General features: G+C 39.4%; 1 protein-coding gene across 1 annotated transcript; it reads left to right on the top strand.

Moving 5' to 3' along the window:
* The first annotated feature begins 1,057 nt into the window (after nucleotides 1-1,057).
* Nucleotides 1,058-21,710, top strand: LOC140937341 (cadherin EGF LAG seven-pass G-type receptor 2-like). The gene is made up of 16 exons (XM_073386892.1): nucleotides 1,058-1,156; nucleotides 2,236-2,342; nucleotides 3,428-3,706; nucleotides 4,288-4,431; nucleotides 4,993-6,070; nucleotides 7,610-7,668; nucleotides 8,005-8,628; nucleotides 9,608-9,839; nucleotides 10,872-11,149; nucleotides 11,426-11,654; nucleotides 12,530-12,618; nucleotides 12,825-12,969; nucleotides 15,300-15,404; nucleotides 16,079-16,113; nucleotides 16,634-16,687; nucleotides 19,515-21,710. The coding sequence occupies exons 1-16, from the start codon at nucleotides 1,152-1,154 to the stop codon at nucleotides 19,661-19,663; spliced, it is 3,612 nt and encodes a 1,203-aa protein (XP_073242993.1). The 5' UTR covers nucleotides 1,058-1,151; the 3' UTR covers nucleotides 19,664-21,710.
* Nucleotides 21,711-25,185: the final 3,475 nt, after the last annotated feature.

Raw genomic sequence — 25,185 nt, 5'->3', positions numbered from 1 at the left:
GGAGGAACAAACCTAATGAAGATTAAAACCGATTGCTATGGTGGTTTTTCAAAACTAGTTAGTCTCACAGTTTTTTCAAAGAAATATTCCTTTGACAGGATGCTGTGAATTTGTCTTTTACCGGCAATTTCTTTGCTAACGTAAGGTTTCTTGACGAATAAAGACGTTTAATTGGCAAAATTCATAAATGAACTAAAGAGTCGTGGCACAGCCCTTTTAACCACCGTAAAAAGCTTCAAAGGCTGACGTTTTTAGCGCTAGGCCTTCTTTAGAAGCAGGGAAAGGCTAATTGGGAGGGGATATTTTCGGGTAAAATCACTGAGCCAGTTCCCATAGCACTTGAAACCATCAACCATTTCCAATGAACAGAAAACATTTCTAGCAACTTTCATTCACCTATTTCCACGCCTGCCGAGTCAAGATTGTTGGGGCACGTTCGATTGACCGGTATTCTGGAATAAGAATGCACAATTTCCTTTAACAATCTCTATTTTCGGGATTTTCCAGACCTCTGAAAGGCTGACATTATTTCAGGGCTATATATCTACCTGATTTGCAGATGTTACGATGCAATGAATACCTGAACAAGTGATTTTTACTGTTTATTCCATTTATTCTTATTCTGGAATACGGTCAAAGAAACTGGCTTTTACTAAAACGAGAATGGGGAACCAGGAAACGAGAATGGGGAACCAGGAAACGGGAATGGGGAACGCGCACGGTGAACAGGGAAGTGAAAAAAAATAAAGGAAAAAAAACACAAAGAGTGACTGATGAGGTTACTAAAAGAGCTCTGATTTAAGCTCGGTCCTATTTATCGTTTTCCCGTTCCTATATTCTCGTTCCCGTTTTCCATTCAGTCCCCGCTTTAGTAACATCTACAAGCCAGTACAAACAAATCAAGGTTCTTTGAAGATGCTTGTCGTCACACTTGCGACTAGTTTCTTAGTAAAGCCTCAAGCGCCTGGAGAAATTATCCCAACGCCTCAAAGTTATGCATAATTCACTGTTTTTGCTAGTGAACTCTGTATAAAGTAATCAAGGGAAAGATGGCAGTTCATGGACGTAAGCAGAAACGAAGAAGGCCACGTCAAAGAATACCCGGGCGTGTAAACAGTCCGTGGAGTAGGCTGGGGATAAAGCCTGTCGCAATGTTGTTAGTACCTTATGCTAGTTGCTAACCATTTTGTCGCTATTCAGGAGGTGAAATTTTCATTGAAAAACGATATCTGCATTGCTTTATCGCCGAGAACACCAATTAATGCAAAGCAAGCGTGTTCGTTATTTCAACTTTTGCCAACTTTTAATTTTGGAAAACTACCATGATTGAGCGTCAAAAAAGTTATAAAATCATAGGGGTTTGAGCCATGACTTAGCCGCTCGATTCCGCTGGTTGGAGACGTAAACCTAGCTTACTAGGAATTCATTAATACTCCCTATATTCTGGTGAAAGTGAGGACAAATTTGTTTTTGTAAAAAAGATATTATATCCAAAGCTTTGGTTGTTACAGGGTTCATAACCTACATTTAAATCAATCAAAACACAGGAAATGTTGGATACTATTTTTAATTATGTTTTAACTTGAACGAAAGTTGTTTGCTTTTGCCGCATTCTAATTTCGCAGTAAAAGTAATTTGATTGTTTATAAACTGACTGAACTTTGACGTAAGCAGGAAGCTATAAGCCAGAAGAAAAAAATAAAAGACTTCCTGAAAGAAAAAAGATGAGGATATGTCACTATTATTACACCTAAATTTCGAAAAATTAATACATGAAAGGTCCATAAATTCCCTTAACAATTAGGAATGCACTTCAAACCTCGAATGTTTTTGTTATGATAAACTTTTTCTTTTTTCCTTTAGAACTACCAAAATCAAAAAGGAGCAGCTTAAAATTGAAAACCATTCAATAGTCATGAAAGGCCCAAAAACGATTTTCCTCATTATAGATCAATGTAAACAATGACTATTATCTATTTCGCTTGCTGGCAGAAAGCTACCTTAGTTCTGACAAGACTTGATAAGCTGCAATATTTTACTGCGATAGTGGCAAAACGACTCTTAATATCACAGGGCAGTTTTTTCTAAGAACTGTTATTTTTTATCGCAGTCAGAAATACTTCTTTAGAAAGAGATGGGGAAGCAAATTTTTTTTCGCGGTAAACTCATTGATTGTATCATAAGACAGACAAAAGTGATTTCTAAAACTGCATGATTTTTATGCTTTCATCTTAGAAATCAATTAACGATGGAGAGAAGACCAGCAGAGCTCGGACGAATCGCCGCTGTGATATTTTTACTTATTAACTTCGGAGTCATAATATCGGAAAGTTTGGTTATCGGTAAGTAGGAAGACATTGAGGGTACAAAAGGAATTATATGACTGTGGTATTGCCGCTTTCAAGCTAAGGGCTTGATGTTTACCCCAATTACATGTTTAAAGCGAAGCCATATAGTATTTGAAATTTTCGGTATCTGAGTATCCTCGCCACAAAGTTTACCTGTGTTATCTTTTCGGGTTAATTGTGAGTTTATCTTTTCACGTTAATTGAATGTTGCAACGCTGGACAAATGAAAAATGCTTTTATCGTTTACTTTCTGCTTCTTCAATTTGTAAATCCAGCTTCATTTCTCCTTTTCAAGAAATCATGCAGGCAAATATTCAATTTCACCAAATCCCCAATGAATACGTTGGCATCCAAAGTTTCTAAAATTTAAAGATGAGGCTATGATTGTTTGGTTTTCAAGGAAAGCGTTTGATGGTATCCAAAACAGGTCACTTCGTGGAAAATACAAAGGGATACTTAAATAAGCGACTTCGCTTCGTGCTTCTGTTTTACGTAATGGTACATGCAGTCCTGAGCAAGTCAAGTATTATCTGAGGCCTTTTACTGTCAAAAAGTGGCATTACGTTCGCCTTACTTTAATATTTGAAAAAACTCTGACTCTGAATAGCCATGCGGCCAATCTTTAAGTAAAATTTAGCCTTGGGGTTGGGGTTTACCGGGATAAACTCCAATCGGAAGGTTTTTTTTATCATAATTTAGCAATTTTTGAACATTCGACAACAGGGTTTCATGTTGTAAAACACCACCGCGACAGCCCCGCTCAGCCCAGTTGCATAAGAGACGGCAAGCCGTTTAACCCGGGGTCAAGGGATATTTTAAGCAGAAGTTTCCTTTTTATAGAAACATGTTGCTGGAGCTAATAAAATACTGTTCTGCCTTAATTCAGAGAACGTTACCGAAATTTTTGAGACCGCGTTTGTTTGAACCCAGTGTCTTCACAAATTTTTTTATGGAAGTTAGAAATAGCTGTGTATTTTTCTAGAGTAAATAGTATGAAATCTTGAAGATGGAATGCTTGTTATAGAAGAATTGTGTATTTCACGCTTTGTAAGTATGTAACAACACTTTTCTTACACTAGATGACCCAACATCTACCGTTATTTGCATCGCCAACAAAACATATTACAACAGGACATTTGAAAAGGACATAAGAGCTGGAGTATTTACAGACCTGGGAAAAGCCTCCAGTGTGCCATGGTGCGTGCGTCAGGCCTGCAACAGACGAGCCGGTGACGTAGCTTTTGTATTGGGGGATGTCTGTTATATGGTCACGTGTTATTCGAAAACGTCATGCAAAATTGCAAAGCCCGATGGTCCGAGTGACTATTCTACTTCACTCACGCGGTACTCTTGGTTCGGTAAGTGTGCATTTTGTTCAGCGATGTCCATCAAAATACTGAAGACAATATTATCATTTCTTATCCCCGATATCAAACTCTACTCGTCATTAGAACTAGTATAGAAAGTTTATTACGTATCCGTCTTTGGGATCATCATGGTTACTTTTAAACTTACAAGACCTCTTTCGTCTAACTTTAATGTCTTAACGAGAGAGGAGACTACTTTCCTGTATTCTTTTCCCTTTTTTCTTTTGTTTGCCTTATTCGTTTAACAGATTTTAAAAGACAACTACACAAAGAAGCACAAGTCTGTTTTCTCCCTGCTAGCACCTGATGACCTCTTTACTGCAGAAGGGATCAAAATTTGGGCCGAAATCTATTGAGCCTGGGTTTATTTGTTCCTGAGGAAAATTGGAAGAATTTTACAACTTTTCTTCCCATTCCTTAGTTCCCCGGCTCTATCATTCGGGTTAATTCACCTACCCCTACCCCGTGCCAACACTAACAATTCTAATTAAGGGCAAAATGTTAGCTTAGGGGAGGGGTAAGTGGGTAGTTTCTCCAGAAACCTAAATTGGTGTTATCCTTTTTTATTTTAGATGCCGCCCCTGTTTTTACTGACTTGTCAAACGTGCTGCAAGTCAAAGAGAACAATCAACCAGGACAGATCATCAAGAACATTTTTGGGCACGCAAAGAATCGATGGAACAAAAATTCATCAATAAAGTACAACATTATAAAAGGTATTCGGTAACTTGTGTATTTCAGGTTTAGATTTGTTCGATTGATATAAGAAACCTTTGGACAGAAGAGATAACTGGCTTAGACTATGAGTTGTCTCTGTTTTTCTCAGCTTTAGTGAAGGGTGTTCAAGCGAGCGCGAGCGTCGAGCGGCGACGCCGCTAGACGCCTCTCCTGTCTCGCGCCTTAATAATAATAAAAGTAATAATAATAAAGTCTTTATTTATCAAAGGATAAAAATACATATCTTTTGTTGTAAGTAAGTGTAAGAAATTTTAAAGAGTTAAAAAGTAAGAATTAAAAAATATATACCGGTATGTATATCTAGTATATTACATAGCTAATTCATATTTAAAAACTAAACGATTAATAAAAGTCACTCACCTGGTCATTCTCGTGTCTCGCGCGTTTCTTTCGACGGACTAAGAAAAAAGAGAGACTGACCGTAGTCTTCGCCATCGTCATCTTCAACATTATAATTAGCATCATCATCACCTGCATTAAATATTCTACTTAATATTTTATTTCTGCATATCTATTATGCGTTTGTTTGTCTTCTGCAGGAAACACTGGAAACGCATTTAAACTCGAACCACACCCTGGCGGACAAAGTGCATCGTTAGTGGCATCTAAGAGACTGGATCGAGAAGCAAAGTCATTGTACACTATAACAATCCAGGCTACCAACAACGATGAAAACAAAACGACTACCAAAGTGATTTTAATCAACGTGACGGACGAGAATGATAACCCACCGGTATTTTCGCGTCACAACTACTCGGTGACAATTTTCAGCAACCGTTCCATTGGATCCGAAGTGCTCAGAGTTAACGCTACAGATGCCGACATAGGCGAAAATGCGCGGATCTCGTTTCGCTTGTTAAATTACCGGACTCTTTTTCGGATACTACCCCGAAGCGGAACAATTTTGCTCGATCAGAAATTAAGAGTGGATCGCAGCACGCGCCCATACGAATTGCAAGTGGAAGCACGAAATGGAGCACACAAGAGTTTAACTATTGTTAGGGTGCGGGTTCTACCAGTGAATGAGCATAGACCATTCTTTGAGAATTTAAAATACACAATCCGCGTCTCTGAAGCAATCAAAACAGGGAACTCCGTGACGAGAGTTCTAGCACGTGATTATGATTATGGAGTCAATGGAGAGCTTAACTTCACCATTATCACAGGAAATAAAACGTATTTTACAATAGATGACGATGGCGTCGTACGGACGCGACAATCGTTGCTCACGCTTGGAGGATCAAACTACACATTGACAGTACTTGTTAGTGACAAAGGAATACCTCCTAAACGTTCATTACATGTAGCAGATGTGTATATAACAATCGAAGAAATTCAAAAGCACAAAGTCAAGTTTGATTTGCCTTTATATCATGTATCAATATCTGAAAACACGCCAGTCGGAGCTAGAATTCTCACTGTTCGCGCCGTCACTGGCATGAGAAGAACTAGAATTCACGGAACATCGCAAGCGGAGCGTAAGCTTGACAAAAAATCTAAAGGAGTGGTTTACAGTATTGGAAATCCAAACGGATATCGGTACTTCAGTATTGGGAAACACACAGGAGAAATCAAAACCAAGGTAGCTATGGACTATGAGAAAGTAAAAAGCTACAGGTATGTTATTAATAAAAACAAATACAGCGATTTCTTTTTGAAACAACAACAACAAAAAATGTAAATAATCAAGGTTTAATGAAATGGTCGAAACACTACTTTCTATATAGAGGGTGATTTCTATGAATCCTGTTAATCATCGATTGCAGCTATTTTTTTCCTGCCTTCTTAACAGTGTCCTCCAAAAATCCCTTTTCGGAGAGTTTTGAACCATTTTTTGTACACAGCAAGGCTCTAAGTCGGCATGCTAGCAAATTTTCTCGATCAAAGGCACAGTCATAAACGGAAAGTAGCTGAGAAAACTTTCAGACATTCATTTGTGCCGTAATAACAACTGAAGATACAAAGCTATCAAGAACAGCCGTAAAACCCCTTTCTGAATAGATGGGTTATAGTTTCAAACAAACGCGGGGTCCCCGAAGCTAAGTTTGAACTAACGCGGGGGGTGTTAAAAGGAAAAAAAGAAAAGAAACAAAGAAAGAAAGAAAGAAAAGAGGGAGTATGTAGCTTAAGAGAATTTCCCGTCAGTAAAACAAGCGCAATATTGGTTCATGTGAATTCTTGTGCGTTTGCCAACTAACCGAACAAAATTGGCTGGTTTTATTCTTACGGCACTGAGCTACTTCTAATTTCCGAAATTGTATAACCATTCAAATGCAACCCGCTTGGCTTAACTTTTGAGTACCAGTATTTTTTTCTTCGGATTCTACAAATTAAGGCCTCGTCCACACGCATCTGTTTTTGCTTGAAAACGGATATTTCTTCAGATGAATAAAGGTTTCTGGGAAACTGCCTACCTACCCCTCCCCAAAACCATCATTTTACCCTAAGCGAGAAGTAAGTGTTAATGTTAGCTTAGGGGAGGGGTAGGTGGGCAGTTTCCTAGCAACATAAATTGATCCTTTTTTCCTCCTGTTTGGCCTATCGTCCACACGTATCCGGTGAAAATGGTCACCGGAAACGCACCTTTTCAAAAACGCTCTCCAGAAGCCAGCATTTTCAAAAATCGCCACTCTCGTTTACGTGTGGACGGGCGAAAAAATCATACATCATTTACTACCAGCATAACGCATGCTCTGTGAGAAATGCTATCGTATTACCAATGTTTAAATTTTTTCGTATGGACGGGCAATGATGATTTGAATAAGTTACGTGTAGACGCAGTGTATGTTTTGTTGAAAACAGAGGGGAAAATATCCATTTTCAAAAATATCTGGATAAGTGTGGACGGTGCCTAAAAGTAGGATTTTTTTGGTAAGTTTTTACCGTGGCCACTTTCTGGGAACGGAAGGATCAATGTTTTTCTGTCTATTGTTGCTGTTGTTTTTATCACAAGAAATTAACATCCTTTTAGTATTAGGCAACAGTTTCGGTTTTGCTGATTTAAAAAAAATAACGGTCTGTGACTATATCCCTCAGTATCATTTACCTTCTCTGGTTTGAAACAGCTCAGTCTTATTTTTTTGTTGCCAAGGCAACCTCGGATAGAGTAGAAAGGATACGGCAGTGTGGTGAATAGCTCTTCTTTCCTTGCATTAGGTTGGTACTGTTTGCGAAGGATACAGAGAAGAGAGACGCGAGCGGGCATCCCGAAACAGGTATAGTTAAGTAATTACTTGTACAGCTGTAATAAGCCGAGTCCCTTACAATAATTCTGTATTCCACTGTTTGAAATGAAGTGGCACACGAATGGTGAGGTGCTTGTGAAATGTGCATTAAGTTAAATACCTAGGTTTCCTAAAACCACTCCGGGGTAGCCTCAGTATCAGGTCTTCCTAAGGGGCTAGAGGAGAGGAGATTTTATCTTTCCCCTTTTCCCCCACAAACGCCTGATACTCAGGCTAACTCCGGGGTGAAGATGAAGCGATCTTGGCCCCTTTTTGAAGTATTCGTTGCTAATGTTATGCGAGTCTAACTGACATATTATCTTCTAGACACGTCCAACGTCTACGTAAACGTTCTAGATTGTAATGATAACGCCCCTCGATTCGTGATGAGCCCGTACCAGAAAATTATCAGCGAAAACGTCTCTGTGGATTCGGTTATACTTGGAGTGACCGCTATGGATCGCGATACTGGGACAAACGGACAAGTGCGATATTCTATAGCAAGTGGCAATTTTAATGATACCTTTTCCCTGGACAATAATGGCAGTTTAAAAGTTCGACAAAAGTTAACGAGAGTATTGTCCGATTTCTTTAATTTGACCATTTATGCTACGGATCTCGGAACACAACCGATGAATTCTACACCCGTCTCCGTTTATATAAAAGTTCTACGATCTTCTGGACGATGCACGGACAGGCTTCTCTTTCCGATTGCGCAGTACTTAGCAAATGTCAACGAAAGTGCCCCCGTAGGAACAGAAATCCTGCAAGTGAGTGCGACAGAAGGCAAGTGTCGCTACAAAGGCAAAATAACCTACTACTTTACTGAACTGCGTGACCCACAAGTAGAAAAATATTTCACTCTTGGACCCCAAACGGGCATCATAAAACTAATTACACCGCTGGATTTTGAAACGAGGGACCGTTTTCCATTTGAAGTAGGAGCTGTAGGTAAGTCTAGCTAATACATAGATTAAGCCAGAGCTAAAAGCGAAGCTCCGGTATATGCATTTATAATTTACTTTAGACAATGAATTTGGGACCACTGCCAATCTATACTTTAAGTGAAAAACAAACTTGATCAATTAACAGCTAATCAATAAATAAAACTATGCATAGTTAGATGCATAGATAACCTTAAATTAATTTTCTTACCTAAGGTGCACTTTGCGCGCGAGAGAACTTCGCTAAAAAGTATGCAAAGAACATTCAGAGAAAAAACCTTACGCATGAAGATTTGAATTAAGGGTACAGACTGAGTTGAAGTTCTTTTAGCCTGTCACGTCCAGACGTTTTAATTTGAGGGAGGGCGAAAGAGAGGTGGGCAGGAAAAACAGCGCAACACAGTTAAATTAAAACAGCTGGATAATAAAATATTTCAAGATTGGAGAGGTTAATATACGTAATAAGAAAGCGAAAATGACTGACAACAATAACATTTATTTTGTACTCTGCCACTCTCACACTGTCTTGTCTAGACATAGTTAATTTTTATGTTTGCCGGGTTTGCCAGGTTTCCTAGCCAGTCTCCTCTACTATGTTCTAGATGATACTTAAATGTTTTTGCCTCAAAAGTTCCTAAACACAGGCTTAAGCCCATTATTCATTGCGTAAATCGTTCCATTCCTCGACGCTATCGATAATATTTCAAGCTAACTTTCAAAGTTTTTAGTAATACATCACAGATTTTCGAAGACCCTGAAAAAAGGGCTTGCAAAAGAACATTGAGGCTTATGTTTGAAAGTTTTGTTCAGATTTTCGAGGAACTTAATAAAAAAGTAACGTGACAGCTAACGTGATGATAGCTTGATTTAATGAATCGTTACTAATACTTAGTTAATTGTTTGTTGACTGACTGATTGGCTGTGTATCCACAATTTTGTCGCCGATTGTAGCTTATTCCCGTGATATGGCTTACTTTCCTCTCTAGATACCCGAAATCACGAGTCAGCCACTGCACGAGTTCGAATCCAAGTACTTGATGTGAACGACAACAAACCATATTTTCTTAAACAGAACTACAAAGAGAAATTATCTACACTACCAGAACCCGGAACCGTGATCGCAAACGTGGTGGCGCAGGATGATGACAGAGGCAAGAATCGGGAACTGGAATACTCTCTGGTTAGCGGAGGCGGAGGCTATTTTAGAGTTAATTCAAAGTAAGTCACTTCTGTTATGTTTCAAATTAAACTGGAATTGTAAACCATGCGAGGGTGACTAGGGGGCTGCTGCCCAAGGTACTACCCCAGAGTCTAGTAGGTGGTAGGCTGGCCCCAACCCCAGTGCCTACTTCTGTTATGCAGCCGGCATGACTAACAACTGTAACGCAAATCAATTTTTTTTTTCATTTTACCTAGAGGACTTGTTCACAGGTTTGACCGACTGCATTTAAGCTTTCTAAAGCACCTTGTTGTTGAATAGAAACTAAGAAATATTTGCTTTTGGGAGGAGAGGAAAACCAGAGTATCCGGCAGAGAATCTCTGAGAGAAGAAAGGAGAACCAACAACTAACTCAACACACATGCCACAGTGTCCACGCGGGGACTCGAACCCACGCCACTATTAGGGAGTTTAAGCAAAGACGTTTTTTGAGCGACGCACGTTAACCGGAAGTGGACTTTTTGCATTCTTGGGCAGCGGTTTTTCCCAAATTTGGGGGCAAATCGTTTTTGTAAGATTGAAGACACTTAGCATCACAAACTTGGTAGCGTTAAGGTACTTTTTTTGAGCGACGTACGTCAACCGGAAGTGAGGCTTTCTCCTTTTTAAAGTGCCTTAAGGCTACCAAATTTGTATTGATAAGTGTCTTCACTCTTACAAAGACGATTTGCTCAAAAATTTAGGAAAAACAGCAGCCCAAGAATGCAAAAGGTCCACTTCCGGTTGACGTACGTCGCTCAAAAACGTCTATGCTTAAGCTCCCTAATAGAGTTTTTGAGAGACGCACGTCAACCGGAAGTGGACTTTTTGCACTCTTGGGCAGCGGTTTTTCCTAAATTTTAAAAAGGAAAAGGCCTCATTTCCAGTTAACCTACATCGCTCAAAAACGTCTTTGCTTAAGCTCCCTAGTGATGAGAGCACTCGCCCACTACTAACAATGCGGAAGTCAAAAGCAGAACATTTCTCGAAGAGCGGTCGTTATAGAAGTAGAGGATTGATTGAGGGTAAGATTAATCTTTTCAATTCTGCAGGAGTGGGGCTATAAGAACGTTAAAGAGACTAAACCAAGAGAACCTACGTCTGTTTAATATAACTGTGTCCGTCATGGATCACGGAACACCACCGCTGAAAGCAGTACGCCAGGCTCATGTCTCGATCTTGATATTTACTCCGCTCCAGTCCACTCTCATTCTCATGGAAACAAAGCAAACCACCATCACTATTCGGTTTAACTTGAAGTATCTGGCGCCTAACAATATTGCCAAATATGGTGTTATTGTACAAGAGTATTCTGACGATGATCCCAAATGTAAGTATACAGTTACTCTTATAATCTCTTATTACTTTCGGCGAAAAACGGCTAGGAGGCAGGAGTTAAGAATGTGGATTGTGAATTAACTCTGCATCGGCAACCGGTCGATCCAGAGGATGGGGAGACAGGTGGGGAGAGACAAGGAACAAAATTTAAAAGGAGCACAAGCTCAAAAATACTAATGATAGCAGTCCTTTTTCTCATAGTATTGATACCAAGATTTAGATACAGACGCAATATGGCGCTTACAATTTTCTTCCATTCTTGTTCTAGTCAAAGAAATGACAAAGAAAGAACCAACGACGTGGTACCGAGTGAACAAAGCCGCCACTAAGGAAGATTCTATTTATCAACGCTATATCACCAAAGTGATACCATCCAGTCCCGCAATCAGATCAGCTAGGCTATTGGAACTGACAATCGGCAATGAAGAAAACTGTGAAAACAAACGAGGGGATGAAGACTACTGCAATGGGCCTTTACAGTCTGGTGTGAAATACAGGTGAGTTAAACATTGCAGCGGCTAACTTTCTCGATCTTCAGCCGATAGTGTTTTCTGCCTTTTATGGAGTTATTCATTAGAGAGGAGTCGTAAAGGATCCCGTCGCCTTTGTTGTGCTTTGTCGTCAGTACAGCTACTACGAAAAGGTGTCTTTGGAGACAAGAATAACTGGTCTGCAGGCACAGGAAACGATGATATAGTATTGTACAAATCGGCGATATAGTTTTATAAAGATGTTTTAGACAAAAATAAGTGGGATTAATTATCACGATTTTTTAGACACAATTTAGACAATATTTATTTTCCGACACAGTGATAAAGTACCTATCTATGAGGACTCTCTAGACAATCACGTAAGACCCTCTCTTCACTTTTTCCCACGCCTCGATTCTTTCTCTGTGGTGATACAAGGAGCGTATGTAATCAGCCTCGTCTCCAGTCGCTCGAAGTCGCTATCACTTTTGGGCGGATAAGGAAAGCGCTTGTTCCTCAACCCCTCTAGCACTTCTCACTTGAATTCAACTGTCGCGCCTCGCACTTCTCGCTTGTTCCATGCTGGCCACTAAGCCTAAGGAACGCTTGAGGAAGAGGCAGGTATGTGATCGTACCGTTATAGTGACACCCCGACCAGCCGCGTAATAAAAAACAAAGTCAAACGAAAGGAAAAGACTGCGCACTTCAATATTTGATTGAATATAGTTTGTAACAGAAGTTGAAGAAATATTCTAAGGAGTTTCAAAACCATTGCACTTGAGGTGTTAATTTCAAGTACTGTTTACGTCCTGCCGGTTTTAACAGTTTGGCGATGATATTAGTACTACAAAACCTGCCTAAGCACAAAAAGCATACAAATCGCCTTTTTTTTCCTTTTGTAGATTTCAATTACGTGCCTACCTCAAGTCTACAGGGCCTCTTAAAGATGTGGAGTTTCAGGAGAACGACTTCTCAGATCCGCACATCACAGGTATCACTGGGTAAAAAAAAGAATGAATGAATGAACAAGCAAACGAACGAACACACGAGCGAACGAACGAATATTTAAAGCCCACCTTGTCTTGCGTTTTTAAGGGGGGGGGAGGGTGTTCAAAACGAGGGCTTGGGGTACCTATGCCTAAATTCCTGATCGCATTAATGGCAATTTTTTTTTAATTTTACCGGCAATTTTTACAGCTGTGCCGTCACAGAAAGCGGCATACAAGAAGGATGGAGGGAGCAGTTATGATGCAGTGGTTTATGCCGTCGGAACCTGTCTTGTGCTTGTTATAATGCTGGCATTTTTAAGAGGATTTTATCGATTGAAGCTCGACAGAAAGAGGTCAGTTTGGAAGCTTTATACTTGTTTTCTGGTTAACCCTTTCACTTCCAAGAAAAACACATAGTCAAATATTTAAGAAAATTCCAAATTTCATTTCGTAAAATGTCGTAAAACAAACAGCACAATGGGAAAGTACTACCAAAGAAGACGCATAATTTCACCAACAGACGTATAAGATAGAGACACCAAGGACAATTCACTGTAATGGTTTAGTTAAAGTTGAAAAAGTCCTTTAGAGCGGATGCAGCCTATAAAATGTTTGTTCTTATCCACTAGAAAATAACACACGTATATTTTATTCAATAAAGAAGGAACTAACTTTAGACACCACTGACTGTACAATCCCGAAATGATTCCGTTTCTAAATGATCCACAACCCCGAAATGATCCCTAACCTAGAATGATAAACACTGTGAAAACTTCCGAAATCACAACATCGCAAAATTATCTCAAATAACGTTAAGAATAGAAAGTATTTAGAGAATAGAGAGATGACCGTAGTGTACACTTGTGCTTACACTAGCGACTCCGTTTCTGTCCACCTTACGACTCCGTTTACGACTCCAGTTGTTCATTTTTACAGGCACTGATTCGACTCCTTCCTCTCGCATTAGAAAACCCTCTGTAAAAGGTTTGAACCCAGAAGTCATTTCATAAGTAGGTTGAGTATGATCGCCTGGGTGAACGTAGTTCTGAATAACACTATTGTTGTTGACAGTGACTGACGTTTTGACATCCTGTGCGGTAGTCATCTTCACGTCAGTTGATGGTATCTGTTAGCCACAGCCTGAGTATTTTTAAATTCTATGGATCAAATGAGTCTATCTGATTCGGATAGCATTCGATCTGACAACTAATCAAAGCGTTGGAAGTCTACATTCGGTGAGGCATGTTTAATAAAACACATCATCATCTTGATAGTTTAACTTTTGTCACTCTTAATTTAACTTCGATCACTAACTGATAATCTTATATCCTTAATAAATGGCTATTTCGTCATTTAACCGAAAAACGACTAACATGATTTTATTACGTTAACTTCTCCACATCCTACGCATTCAGTAATCCAACTAAAGCAGAAATGGGGATGAAGAACTATCAGTGCATAACTAATTGGTGCGTATAGACAAAAATATCAGCTAAAAAATCGTCGCTAAACATCATTCATTTCCACACATTAACCATTTCACCATAAAATAGTAGTCAGTAAACAGGAGATATGTCACTGGAATTCACATTTCTTTTATTTCTTTTTATTATCTTTTCGCGATTCGAATTTATATCAGTAAAATAATAAGCACATCACTTGCAACTTCGTTCCAAAAGCTTCTTGGGATCATTTTGGGGTTACTTTTAACCACTTGTGGTCATTTTTGGGCTTGAGATAACTTTGGGGTCAACCTGGGAATTGTACAGTTTTAAACTCTTGCACTTATTTTTCAATTAGTCTAAAGCATCTAATTTCTCCTTACACGTTCCTACAATGTCATTGCTCCGAGTGTTAAGCTCATGAAAACTAAGAGAAAAAATAATCTTAGGCAGGGAGCATATACTATACATGTCTAATCTCATATCTAATCTCCTTTATAGCGGAGCTATCATTGAGAACATTATCGAGAACATAACTATCGGGCATGCATCGTGTTTTGGTCATTAAACGCAAAATTAGCCTGTTTCAGGCTCTCCTCCAGTGCACTGGGACGCGCGAAAAAAGCGGGCGAACCAGGAGCACTGTGTAGAAGAGTTTCACGCGCTCGCCATATTTTATTTTATTCTGTCCACGCGAAGTAAAGTGATTCACATAAGTGTTGAAGTAAACTGTCAAAATTGACCAATCAGAGGGTATACCAGCAGCCGGTATACCGGAATGAGGTATTGAAAACAATGCCTACAGGCTCCACGTACCAGTCTCTCCCCAGCCCCCAAGCGGTTTTTGCGCACATTTTCCCGACCCGCCTCCCCTAACGCTTGATGTGGTGAGAGAATTACAAAATTTATACGAACTAGTGAGATGAAACAATGCCAACAAAAACACACTTACGTGAAATTTTGAAAAAATGATGAACCATAGTTACGCTTCATGACCAAGTGAGGAGTTCTGTTTTGTGCTGAGGTATGGTTTCTCGTATTTGTTGAATCAAAGTTTACTCATTTAAGGTATACTTGGTGATATAACACGGGCGTTTAATAGGCAAGGGAAATTTTTCTTTATCTTACCTGAATTCTAAGCTTTAGACCTTGCTTTAAATCATCTCATCGCATTCATGCAGTCTAGGCGGGGTGTATGAAGGCGTGTTAGCCCATTACATGGCGTTCTATTATTCCTTTAGGATTCACGAGGAGAAGAAGAAGCGAATTTCCTTTCCAATCAGCAATCCACGGTTTCAGGAACCAAATTCACCGGTAGAAAAGATCAGGACCCCAGGTCCGGCGAAGTAAGTAGAGCGCCTTACTGTCAAGAAAGAATACTTGTAAACTTAGTCTAAAAGTGCAGTAATTTATCAAAGACGAGACAACGAGAAGTCGGTTGAAAGGGTTACAAAGACTTCGAAGTGTCTAGATATCGGGTGAAATACTGTTCGATTGTTCACAGCGGATGAAACACCGGGTCAAGTCTTTCAGATAGCTTCTCAAAATAACTTCAATAACTTGTTGAAGTAACCTTCGTGACAAGCGTTTCCGCACGACTTATTGCGCGAAAGTTGTAACGAGAGCCAAAAATTGACCCATTAACTCGAGCGAAAACGCTTGCTGCGAAGGCTATTGTTGTAGAAATTTCCTTGTGATGAAATAAATAGAGCAACGCCAGTTTCAGAACCCAGGTTGATTTACAAAAATTTTTTGGGATTATTTGCCAGTTTCAACTTGAAACCGACGTTTTCCTTTTGCCGTTAACGCGAGTCTAAATCGCTCTGTTTAAACTGCCTTCTTATCCTTAAATAAGAGTGAGCACACTGAACGGCAAACTGTCCAAAAACAATTGTTGTTGGCTTAAAGGCATAGGGACAAGATTCAAGAGAAAAAAATAACAAATTAACAAAATACTCAATACAATATCATGCCTGAAAACTTACTTGTACATATTCGTGCCATTTACCTGTAATTTCAGAAAGATGGTTGCTGTTAATCACGACAAAGGCTCAGGTATAGTATTCTTTAAATGTTGTCTTTCAATCGTTTTTGACAATGTTCTTCTTTGTTAAGCGTCTAACATGTCCCAGAGTACTTTCCAGTCATTGGCCCAGTTGTGAGAGCACTCGCCTCCCACCAATGTGGCCCGAGTTCGAATCCTAGCGTCGATGCCATATGTGGGTTGTTTGTTGTTGGTTCTCTCCCTTGCTCCGAGAGGTTCTTCTCAGTGTACTCAGGTCTTCACCTCTCCTTAAAGACCAACGCCTCCAAAGTCCAATTCGATCTGGAACACAAGGACGTTTCCCCGTGTTCTTAACAACTCCTAAGTGCTCCGTGGGTAAACAAATTACAATTACAATTACAGTTACAATTGACCAGTTCAGTCAAGGTCACATGCTTCCATCTGGAACGATAAATTAAAAAGTCGTCATTTTATCATACTACCAGTTCAAATCGCTTATATCAGACATAGTTTCGTACAGTTGACAATTTGTTTCAACTTACGTGAAACGGTTTTCGCTTTCCGTTTCAGAGTTTAGTCACCGTGACGAAGACGAGGCTGGTTCTTCCCCAGACTCCGCACTAGGTACGTGCTCGTGCAACTCTGAGCCTCCACAACAAGAAAACATCAAGCCAGCGTACTTTACCTTTGAGTTTTAGGTCCAACAATCAAAAGACACTCACCGAGGTAACCCTCGAACACGTTTGCTTTTCTTCCTCTCTCCTGTTAATTTGTCTGCCCGTGTTGTTGTGGTCTTTCAGGACATGCACGTCTGGAACTACTTAGAAAGCAATATCTCTCTGTCTTTCACACTGCACGATACCCTCAGGTCAGTGCAACTGAATCACTTTTCACTTTTCTCCCTTTTGTTTTCTCCGTTGCACTTTGATTTCAATTACTTCACAGTCTGAATAGTTGAAATAGTTCAACTTTGACAGCAATTTATCTCTGAGCTGTTTTTTTTTCTTTTCACACGGCACTATACCTTCAGGTAAGTGCAAATAAACCTTTCCTTTTCTTTTATCCCCCATGTATTTAATCACCTAACAGTCTGGAAATGCCAAAGTACTACAAACCGTCAAATCCATTCCTTTTTCTTTTGATTATTTTTCTCGATGTTGCATTATTCCTTCCCTTTCCCCATTCTTCCATTCCTTCTTCCTTTCATGCATATCATTGTCACGTTGGATTAATGTCCCATGTCCAAGACACTGATCCTTCGCAAAAACAGTTAGCCTTTCCAAGCTTTTCATCATTTTCACTCACGAAGGGGGCCATCTGTGTTGTCGTCATTCTACCAGCCTGGCGCCACTGTCCAGAGAACAGTAAAACTCATGCTAGAGCGAAAACGGTTATCTCTGGGTTCTATAAAGTCGACACAATTGATAAGTGTTTTTTTTTTTTGTTTCTTTTTTTCGTTAATGAATTTTGACTTGTTTTTCGTCTTTTAACTTCCGGGTCGTTGTATAGGCATAACGCTGGAAACCATCAGCTCCTTTCTGTCCAGTTCTGATGTTTAGAGATCTCAATCACCTGGGTATCAAGAATCTCTTCAGTCGCAAATCCCTTAAAGTGTTTGTTTATGTCGTCATAATAGAAGAAAATTTGCCAAGGAATGCTTAGTTCCCTTATGCGGATATCAATTGTATTTATATCCAGAAATGTTTACAATATATCCCAGTCAGACAGGTTCCGTCCAACTAACCCTTCCATTGCTTAATAATATCGGGGTATTTCTCGAATAAAATAGAAAAATGGCTTCTTCGTACCGCACCCGCAATAAACTTGCGTGATATTCCAATTTTCGCCCGTTAAAAGTAAAAATAAACTGGTTCCCTTGTATTGTAAGCCAAAATACTTCAGCCGGACAAACTTATAGCTCTGTACAAGATTACGCAGTTCTCAGGTGGTATGCACTTTGACTGTATTTCTAATCAGCTTTGGCAGACAGGTTTTCAACTCTTTCTCGTCCTTCTTCACTTTTTCTTCTTCTTCTTAACAGACACCACCCAAAGGACTGTGCCGGATGCAAGCTCGTCCCGTTTAGCTAGGTCAGTTAGTCCTCTTCACTCGTTTCCAGGGCCTTCTCTGGGTTGAAAATGTTGAAAATTTCTCACAAGACATAAAAGCCCCAAGCACTTCAAGTCAGACAGCCAACAGCCTCGTCAAAAACAAGAATTTGTGCAATGTAATTCTGGTTTGAAGGGTTCTTCCCTTTTCTTCGCTAACAATAGCTGCACTTTCCTAAATTAAATGCTAACTTAAATGTTAAATTGTTAAATTGTTAACCTGCACTTTGCTAAATTACATAAACCCCTTTAAGCCACCCCTCTGCCCTGCCAGGGGCGGATCCAGGATTTCTCTTAGGAGGCGGGGTTCACCACAATCGCACCACAAAGGAATAGCGTAACTGACTGGTGACGTAAACAAATTTTAAAAGCGAATGCAAAACGGAAGGCTTTTGACTAACCAATAACATAATGTGAACTGCTGAGAATACATATCATACATATCTGCATATTTTGCGGAACACCAGTTGTATTAGAAAGCCGCAGGTCATCTGTCGGGGGAGAGGAGGGTGCTCACCCCCGGCACCCTCCCCCTAGATCCGCCCCTGCCTGCCGGGCCTTAAAGGGCACATCTACTCATTATTCGTCTCTGTCACATGAAAAACTACTACACTGCTCTGGGAAAATATCGCAGCCTTCACGGGGGGATTCGCAGCGTTGCTATTCGCAATGACGCGAAAGCCTCTTGGTCAGTCTTTTTGTCCTTTCCTCTCTGCAATTGTTTTTAATTTTGCACACTTTGCCTCTTTTATCTGTTCACTACACTACATAACACTGTATATTCTCCATGTTTGTGATTTTGTCATGTTGCATGTATCCCTTTTTGCATAAATGTATTTTTGTTTTCACGCCCTGGATAGTTTAGTTTCATTTTAAAACGGGTAAAATGGCATTTTTGTGTTTGAAGTAATTTTGGCAGGTAAGAACTACACTGTTATAGATTAAGATAATTGCAGCACAAAACAAAACACAAAACATCAGGAAGAGAAACCACCCCTGAATAGCCTGTCACAAAACGTAACCTTTGAAATCAAGACAAATTCTGCGTAAACGTATTTTGTTCGCCGGGAACAGAAAATACGTGAAAATCACCTTAAAGACAGAAAGTAAAGCTGGGTGTATGATAACCGAGTTGTTAGGGACAACAAGTGAAACCACTGCATTTCTGTGCATGTATTGCAATGAGTTCATTTTGCAATATTTTGATGGCACCCATGGCACAAACAGACCAAATAGTTTGCTAGCTCTGCTTAATCAAGGCACCCATTTGCCACATGTGGAGATTAATACACTCGCATATGTGACTAATACCGACATACGGCCCATATTTCCGTATTTTACAGATGAGAGTACAAGACTCACACAGCCTGAGAGACGACGTCCTACTTTACAAGAAGTAAGACTTAAAAATTATTTCAATTCGGTGGAGTCTTCCTCCTGTGCATCTTGTGAGCACGTGAGAATTTACTGCGTGCAGGAAACAGTCACATGACCGTACCAATGCATGGCGGCTAAAGTGACCTTGCTGGACAAGATAAGACGATAACGAAATTAGACTGCCTGGTGTAGTGTCAATGTACATGTCACGCGCGACTTGCAAATAATTTTCCCATAATTCATTGTGATGACGCCATGGTGAAGGGTAAACATTTTTTGAAGGGGGCCCTGTCACGCTCTCGATTGTTTCGGAATTTCCAGGCGGTTTTAAAAAGGCAGAAAGGAAGAGTTTAAAAAAGCAACAAAGTATCTGTATTGTACATGGCAATGGATGGTGAAAAAAAGATGAATGTTGAACATATGTAGTTACATTGAGCCATCTTAAGTTTAAGCATCCAATCAATTGTTGTAACAAAGACCATTATAGGCCTCAACTACATGTGAGAGATCTTAACGATATAGTTAAAAATATTTCTAGCCCAAGTAACTTATTGACGTGCATGGTTTAAGCACTCGTTGAGCACATTATTTTATTCGGCATATTGCTATTAACCATTAGTCGAACAGTGCAGAATGATAATAATAATAATCTTCCTTTATCTGTCAAGAGGAGTAAAGGTATCAGCGATAAGAATTTCTTTTGTTGTATATTCATAAAATGAAATAATCCTGTGATAAATATAGACCTGTTTACAAATTATCAATGATTACTTTAGTAAATAAATCCTCTGTGAAGAGGGAAAGTCCTGCGAAAATCATTTAATGTTTAACTATTTAATCTTCACCATAGAGTGAGTTAAAGCTTCCTTTAAAAGAGATATACCCTTTGGCACTTTGGAGCTGTTTTTTTTATGTTAAAATTTGTTTTTGTTGTTGCTGTTTTTCAGCGCTTTAATTCTGTTCACACTCCATTCCTTAATAAGCGAATCTTTGTTTACATTTTTTGCACCATTGGCATAAATTATCCTTTTCATTCTCCGATCAAGCTATTAAAATAAACTCTCTGAATATCGAAAGGGCATAACAATTTCAGTGAAAATTTGAGCCCGATATACCGAATAATTTCGGAGAAATTAGTTTTGAAAACCCCGAAACTTTACAAAGAATGTATGGGCTCATTAACGTCTTTGCCATCCAGCAATTTCGCAGTTTTCACTGTTCTTTCCTTTGTTGTTGCTTGCAAAGAGCTGAAAATTGCACAAGCTGCTCAAATTAACCAAATCTTTCAATTCAATAGGGAGCTTAAGCAACGACGACGGTGACGGCAACGCGAACGGCAAAAAGGCAGCAGGTTAGATTAGCAAAAAAACAACTTTGCACGTGCATCGCGCCTTTTTTGTACACTTCTTAGCCGTCGTTGCGCGGCTGCAACGTGAACGTGCCTTATTTCACGTTTTGTTGAGGACGGGAACACAAGACAACAACTTTCTTGATACAGTCCTTCAGAATTCAACAGCACATATGACAAATTAAACGAGATGGAATAAGCGCGATAACGTTTGAGGCAGCGCGAATTTAAAGTTTAAGTGACGTTTTCGTAACCGTCGCCGTCGTTGTTGCCTAAGCCCCCCATTAATGTGTGCATACGGTGACGCCTTCTATTGATTGACTCTTATGCTAATGAGCACAAACGTAAAGAATGACGTCAGTAATGATTCACCTATTCCTGCCTGTACTTCTTGAACATTTTTCAAATGTTTCAAAGAGTAGAATATTTTATTTCTCTTTTAAAAGTTTGTGATTTTGCCTAAATCCCAAAGTGATTGGAAAGTTTGAAACACTGCACTTACGGTATGTTTGTTGGCAAATATAGCCGCCTTTCATCGTTCCCCGACGCCATTAGCGAAAACGTAAAAAAAAAAACACATCTTTTTCATTCTTTTCGGCGGAAGCGATGAAAGACGGCTGTGTTCTTAATTTGTGTTTTGCTAATTCGCCACCTAGAAAGTAGCTTTCGGTGCTTAACATGTAACAATATTGTAACAATAACAAGAAATTTAACTTAAATACAAATTTTAATATTTGAAGTATTATTAAATGTTGATAAATTAGGCTATTTGCCAAAGTGAGGCAAATTGAAATAAAATACGATGTAAGCAGTGTCTTGATGTTGTCCCTCACGTTATTCCTTTCTACCCTGCGAGTATTCAAAGAATGATAAAAATCGACACTAATCGATATCGGTCAGTCGATGCCGCATGTTTCAGTGATAATTCTGTGGACCTTTGTTTTCTAATGTTATCCAATTACAATCGAATAATTAGGCCTTTTCCGAGTTGGACCAAGCCTCTGTTTCAAAGCGAGGCTAAGTGCGATTCCATTGGAATAAAATGATTTTTTATTCTCATGCAAATAAAACTCCATTTGAAAGTGAGAGTTTTTGGACCTTGGAAATGGCCTTTTGTTTATTATTTCATTGAAAGAAAAAGGAAGAATTCTGACCACAAGCGATGGGAGTTAATCGAATGACAATCCAATCGAGACCCCTGTGAAATGTCCCCACCACTGAAGGACTTGTGACTTTATCAGTCGCACCACACTTCGTAGACACTTCGTTAATAGGGAAAATTCTTTTCAGCCCCAGAGAAAGGTGATTTTTAAGGTTCGTCGGGTGTTTAGTCCCAGGCTCCTCGTTTACGCTTGCCAGCACCCTGAGGCCTAGGGACCACAGGGCCCCCACACGAGTTTTGATAGAACAGTTAAGACTACAACCCAGGACTCCTGCACCCAATGGCTTAATAGCCTCTGATAGAAATACCAGAAGTGGCCACAAGTTGCGAAAAATTGACGCCATAACCATCAAAATGTTAATGTAAGCGCCATCAAATAAGACAACGGAAATACCACTGAATGGCAGCAGTGGAGGTGTAAAAGTGAAGAGGTTTTAACATTTTAACAGTAAAACGTGTTCGAGATTAAGGGACAACGGTACGGCACAATCATTTATAACACAAGGGCTATTCATAAGGTTGAGTTTGATCGTCCGGGTGAACGTAGTCCTGAATAGGACTGTTGTTGTTGACAGTGACTGACGTTTCGACAACCTGTGCGGTAGTCATCTTCAGAGTCAAAGCAAGGGCTATTAACGAAAAGTAACCAACAAAAAAATATATATATCAAACGTTATGAACTCGGGTTTAATCTGGTGCGGGCGGCAAGAGATTAGGTGTTAAATAGCTTTTGCTTTACTTCATTGGTTTTTTTTTTTGAATGAACACTCTATCCCGTTTATACCTCAACCAAAAGAACCGAGGTTTGCATCCGGGGAAGGGAGAAAGTGGAAATACTCAGTGCAAGGAAGAATACATCACTCAAGCTGAACGCTTGTCGTTTTCTGTGTATCGAATTTTTTATTAAGAATTACGTGCCCGTTTGCGATATCATTAACAGACTTGTAATAAGGACCAAAGAGAACGTTATTTACACGCAACTTAATGTCAACATGGTTGCTGTGATTATTACAAGTATCTAACAAATGAAGCGAAGGATATACTATAAAAGTATATTATAAAAGTACCAAAGGATATATTATAAATTTCATAAAAATAATATTAGTTTGTATTTGAGAGTCCGTCAAGGAAGCAAAAACTATTCCAAGTACTTTACAGACATCTTTTTTTTAACAAACGACCATATGTGTAAATGGAAACTGAAACAAACACAGTTTGGAATAAGTTGAACTAACAGGAAAATTTCTACACGTGAGGCCGGCTAAAATCAACGACCCGAAAGAATAAGAAAGAAAAGGAATGTCTAGTTGTTTGAAAGCAGAGACGATATTGCTTCTGTTAAGGCCGGCGTCAGCTGAGTAGCAGCTGTCAAAACCTCAGAAAAAGGTACGCTATGCATGCATATTCATGCAAGATAATAGGGGTTTGCCTAAGGCTGCGTGCAAACGGACGCAACATTGTTGACCAACAACTCCCAGCATTGTTGGATGTTACATGTTGCGTCCATTTGGACACCCTGTTGCATGTTGTTGGATGTTGTTGCGTGTTGTTGCGCAAAGTTTGAAACCGGTCAAACTTTTAGCCCGTGCAAACGCACGCAACATTGTTGGCTTACAACTCCCAACATTGTTGGGAGTTGTTGGGCCCGTTTGCACGTAGCCTAATACGGAAGAGAAGTGATGACGTCACAAAAAATAAATTTGTGTAATAATGGGGTTGGTTACCATGCGCATAAAGAAAGAGATGAAAAATAAGTAGGTCGAGTATGATCACTTGCTAAAATCAGTCTGTTAGTGCAAATTAGTGTGAGAGAAGTAAGCACCGTTATAATCTGACGACCCCATACAAATCCTTTTAAAACAGGCCTGAATCGTACACGTTACAATCTAAGCCAATCTTAGAAGGATTGGTTTGGAGTCATCCTAGCATAACAGTGCTTATATCACCCCACCTATTTGCACTAACATGCTGGATTTTGGCAAGGAAGCTTTCTTCATCTTGGTCTTTCTGAGTGCGCCAACCAATACCGTAATTTCACACAATGGAACTTTTGTGACGTCACACTACACCTCATCATTTTGTTCTTATCTACTGACAACCCTGAGCCTGATTCACGTACAGCTCTTAGGATAAGATATATCCTAGGTATTGTTCCTTACAATAGGTTATTGTTGTGATATGTATTAACTAAGGGAGGCTTGATTCACTACCAACTTAAAATAGTCAATATTAAGGTGGCCCGACTGGATTTTTTGGGGTTGATACCTCCCTAGTTTGAGCATTAACTACGTCGGCATGAGTAAAGACATGGAAAAAAGGTTACCACAACTGTATTATATAAAGATGAAAATTTCTTATGATCTGGGTTTTATTGCAATCGGAGTCGCCATGGCAACGTAATGACGCCATTACGTTTTTCATTTATCGTTGTGTTTCTCTGTACCAGGAGTTTTTTGAAGAAATCGCTTAAGGGAGTATGTACCTGCCATAATTGCCTCCATTATGGCAAAGTTTGAAGAAATTCTATGAGAGCGTTTTCGAGATATTTCGAAATGCAGTTTTAAGAATCATAAAAGCAGTGAAATAGCATGCTAGCCGCTCAATTCGCTAATATTTTAAGAAAATGATAAGCTTTGGGAACGCGGCTTCATGTCAAAGTGGATTGATTCCACTGAAAACTGCATACAAAAAAAGAGGGGAATTGCTCTGGGCGATCGCGACTAAGAAGAATTTTATTAACTTGCATTCAGCTGCTTTTGATACAGTTTTTGGAGGTAATTTGGTCAATGCCTAAAAATTTCGCATTTTTCCAAAAACTGCTCGATAAATTTTTTTATAAATTCGACAATTCCGAGATCAATCGTCAAGAAATATTCCCTGCAAGTTTCAAGAACATTGAAAACAGGAAAGGCTTTTAAATAGGGACTCAAACATAACCAATTTTCCCCCCAGATTTTGTGTTTACAAGTGAGCGTCCTCAGTATTCACTGGCATTGTTTTCAAGTTTCATATGCACGTGCACAACTAGCAAAAGATATAAATTTGCATTAAAAAAGAACTCTCGATTACTTTCCGAAGAAATATCCGGTATATCCTAATAATTGGCTTGTCGTTACAGATAGCAGTG

The sequence above is a fragment of the Porites lutea genome, chromosome 5 (genome assembly GCF_958299795.1).
Source record: "Porites lutea chromosome 5, jaPorLute2.1, whole genome shotgun sequence".
In the NCBI taxonomy this organism is placed as follows: domain Eukaryota; kingdom Metazoa; phylum Cnidaria; class Anthozoa; order Scleractinia; family Poritidae; genus Porites; species Porites lutea.
This window is presented reverse-complemented; position numbering and strand designations above follow the sequence as displayed.

Coding starts and splice junctions, on each gene's coding strand:
- LOC140937341 (XM_073386892.1), top strand. Junction 2,343..3,427: donor ATCGGAAAGTTTGGTTATCG/GTAAGTAGGAAG, acceptor TTCTTACACTAG/ATGACCCAACATCTACCGTT. Junction 3,707..4,287: donor CACGCGGTACTCTTGGTTCG/GTAAGTGTGCAT, acceptor TTTTTATTTTAG/ATGCCGCCCCTGTTTTTACT.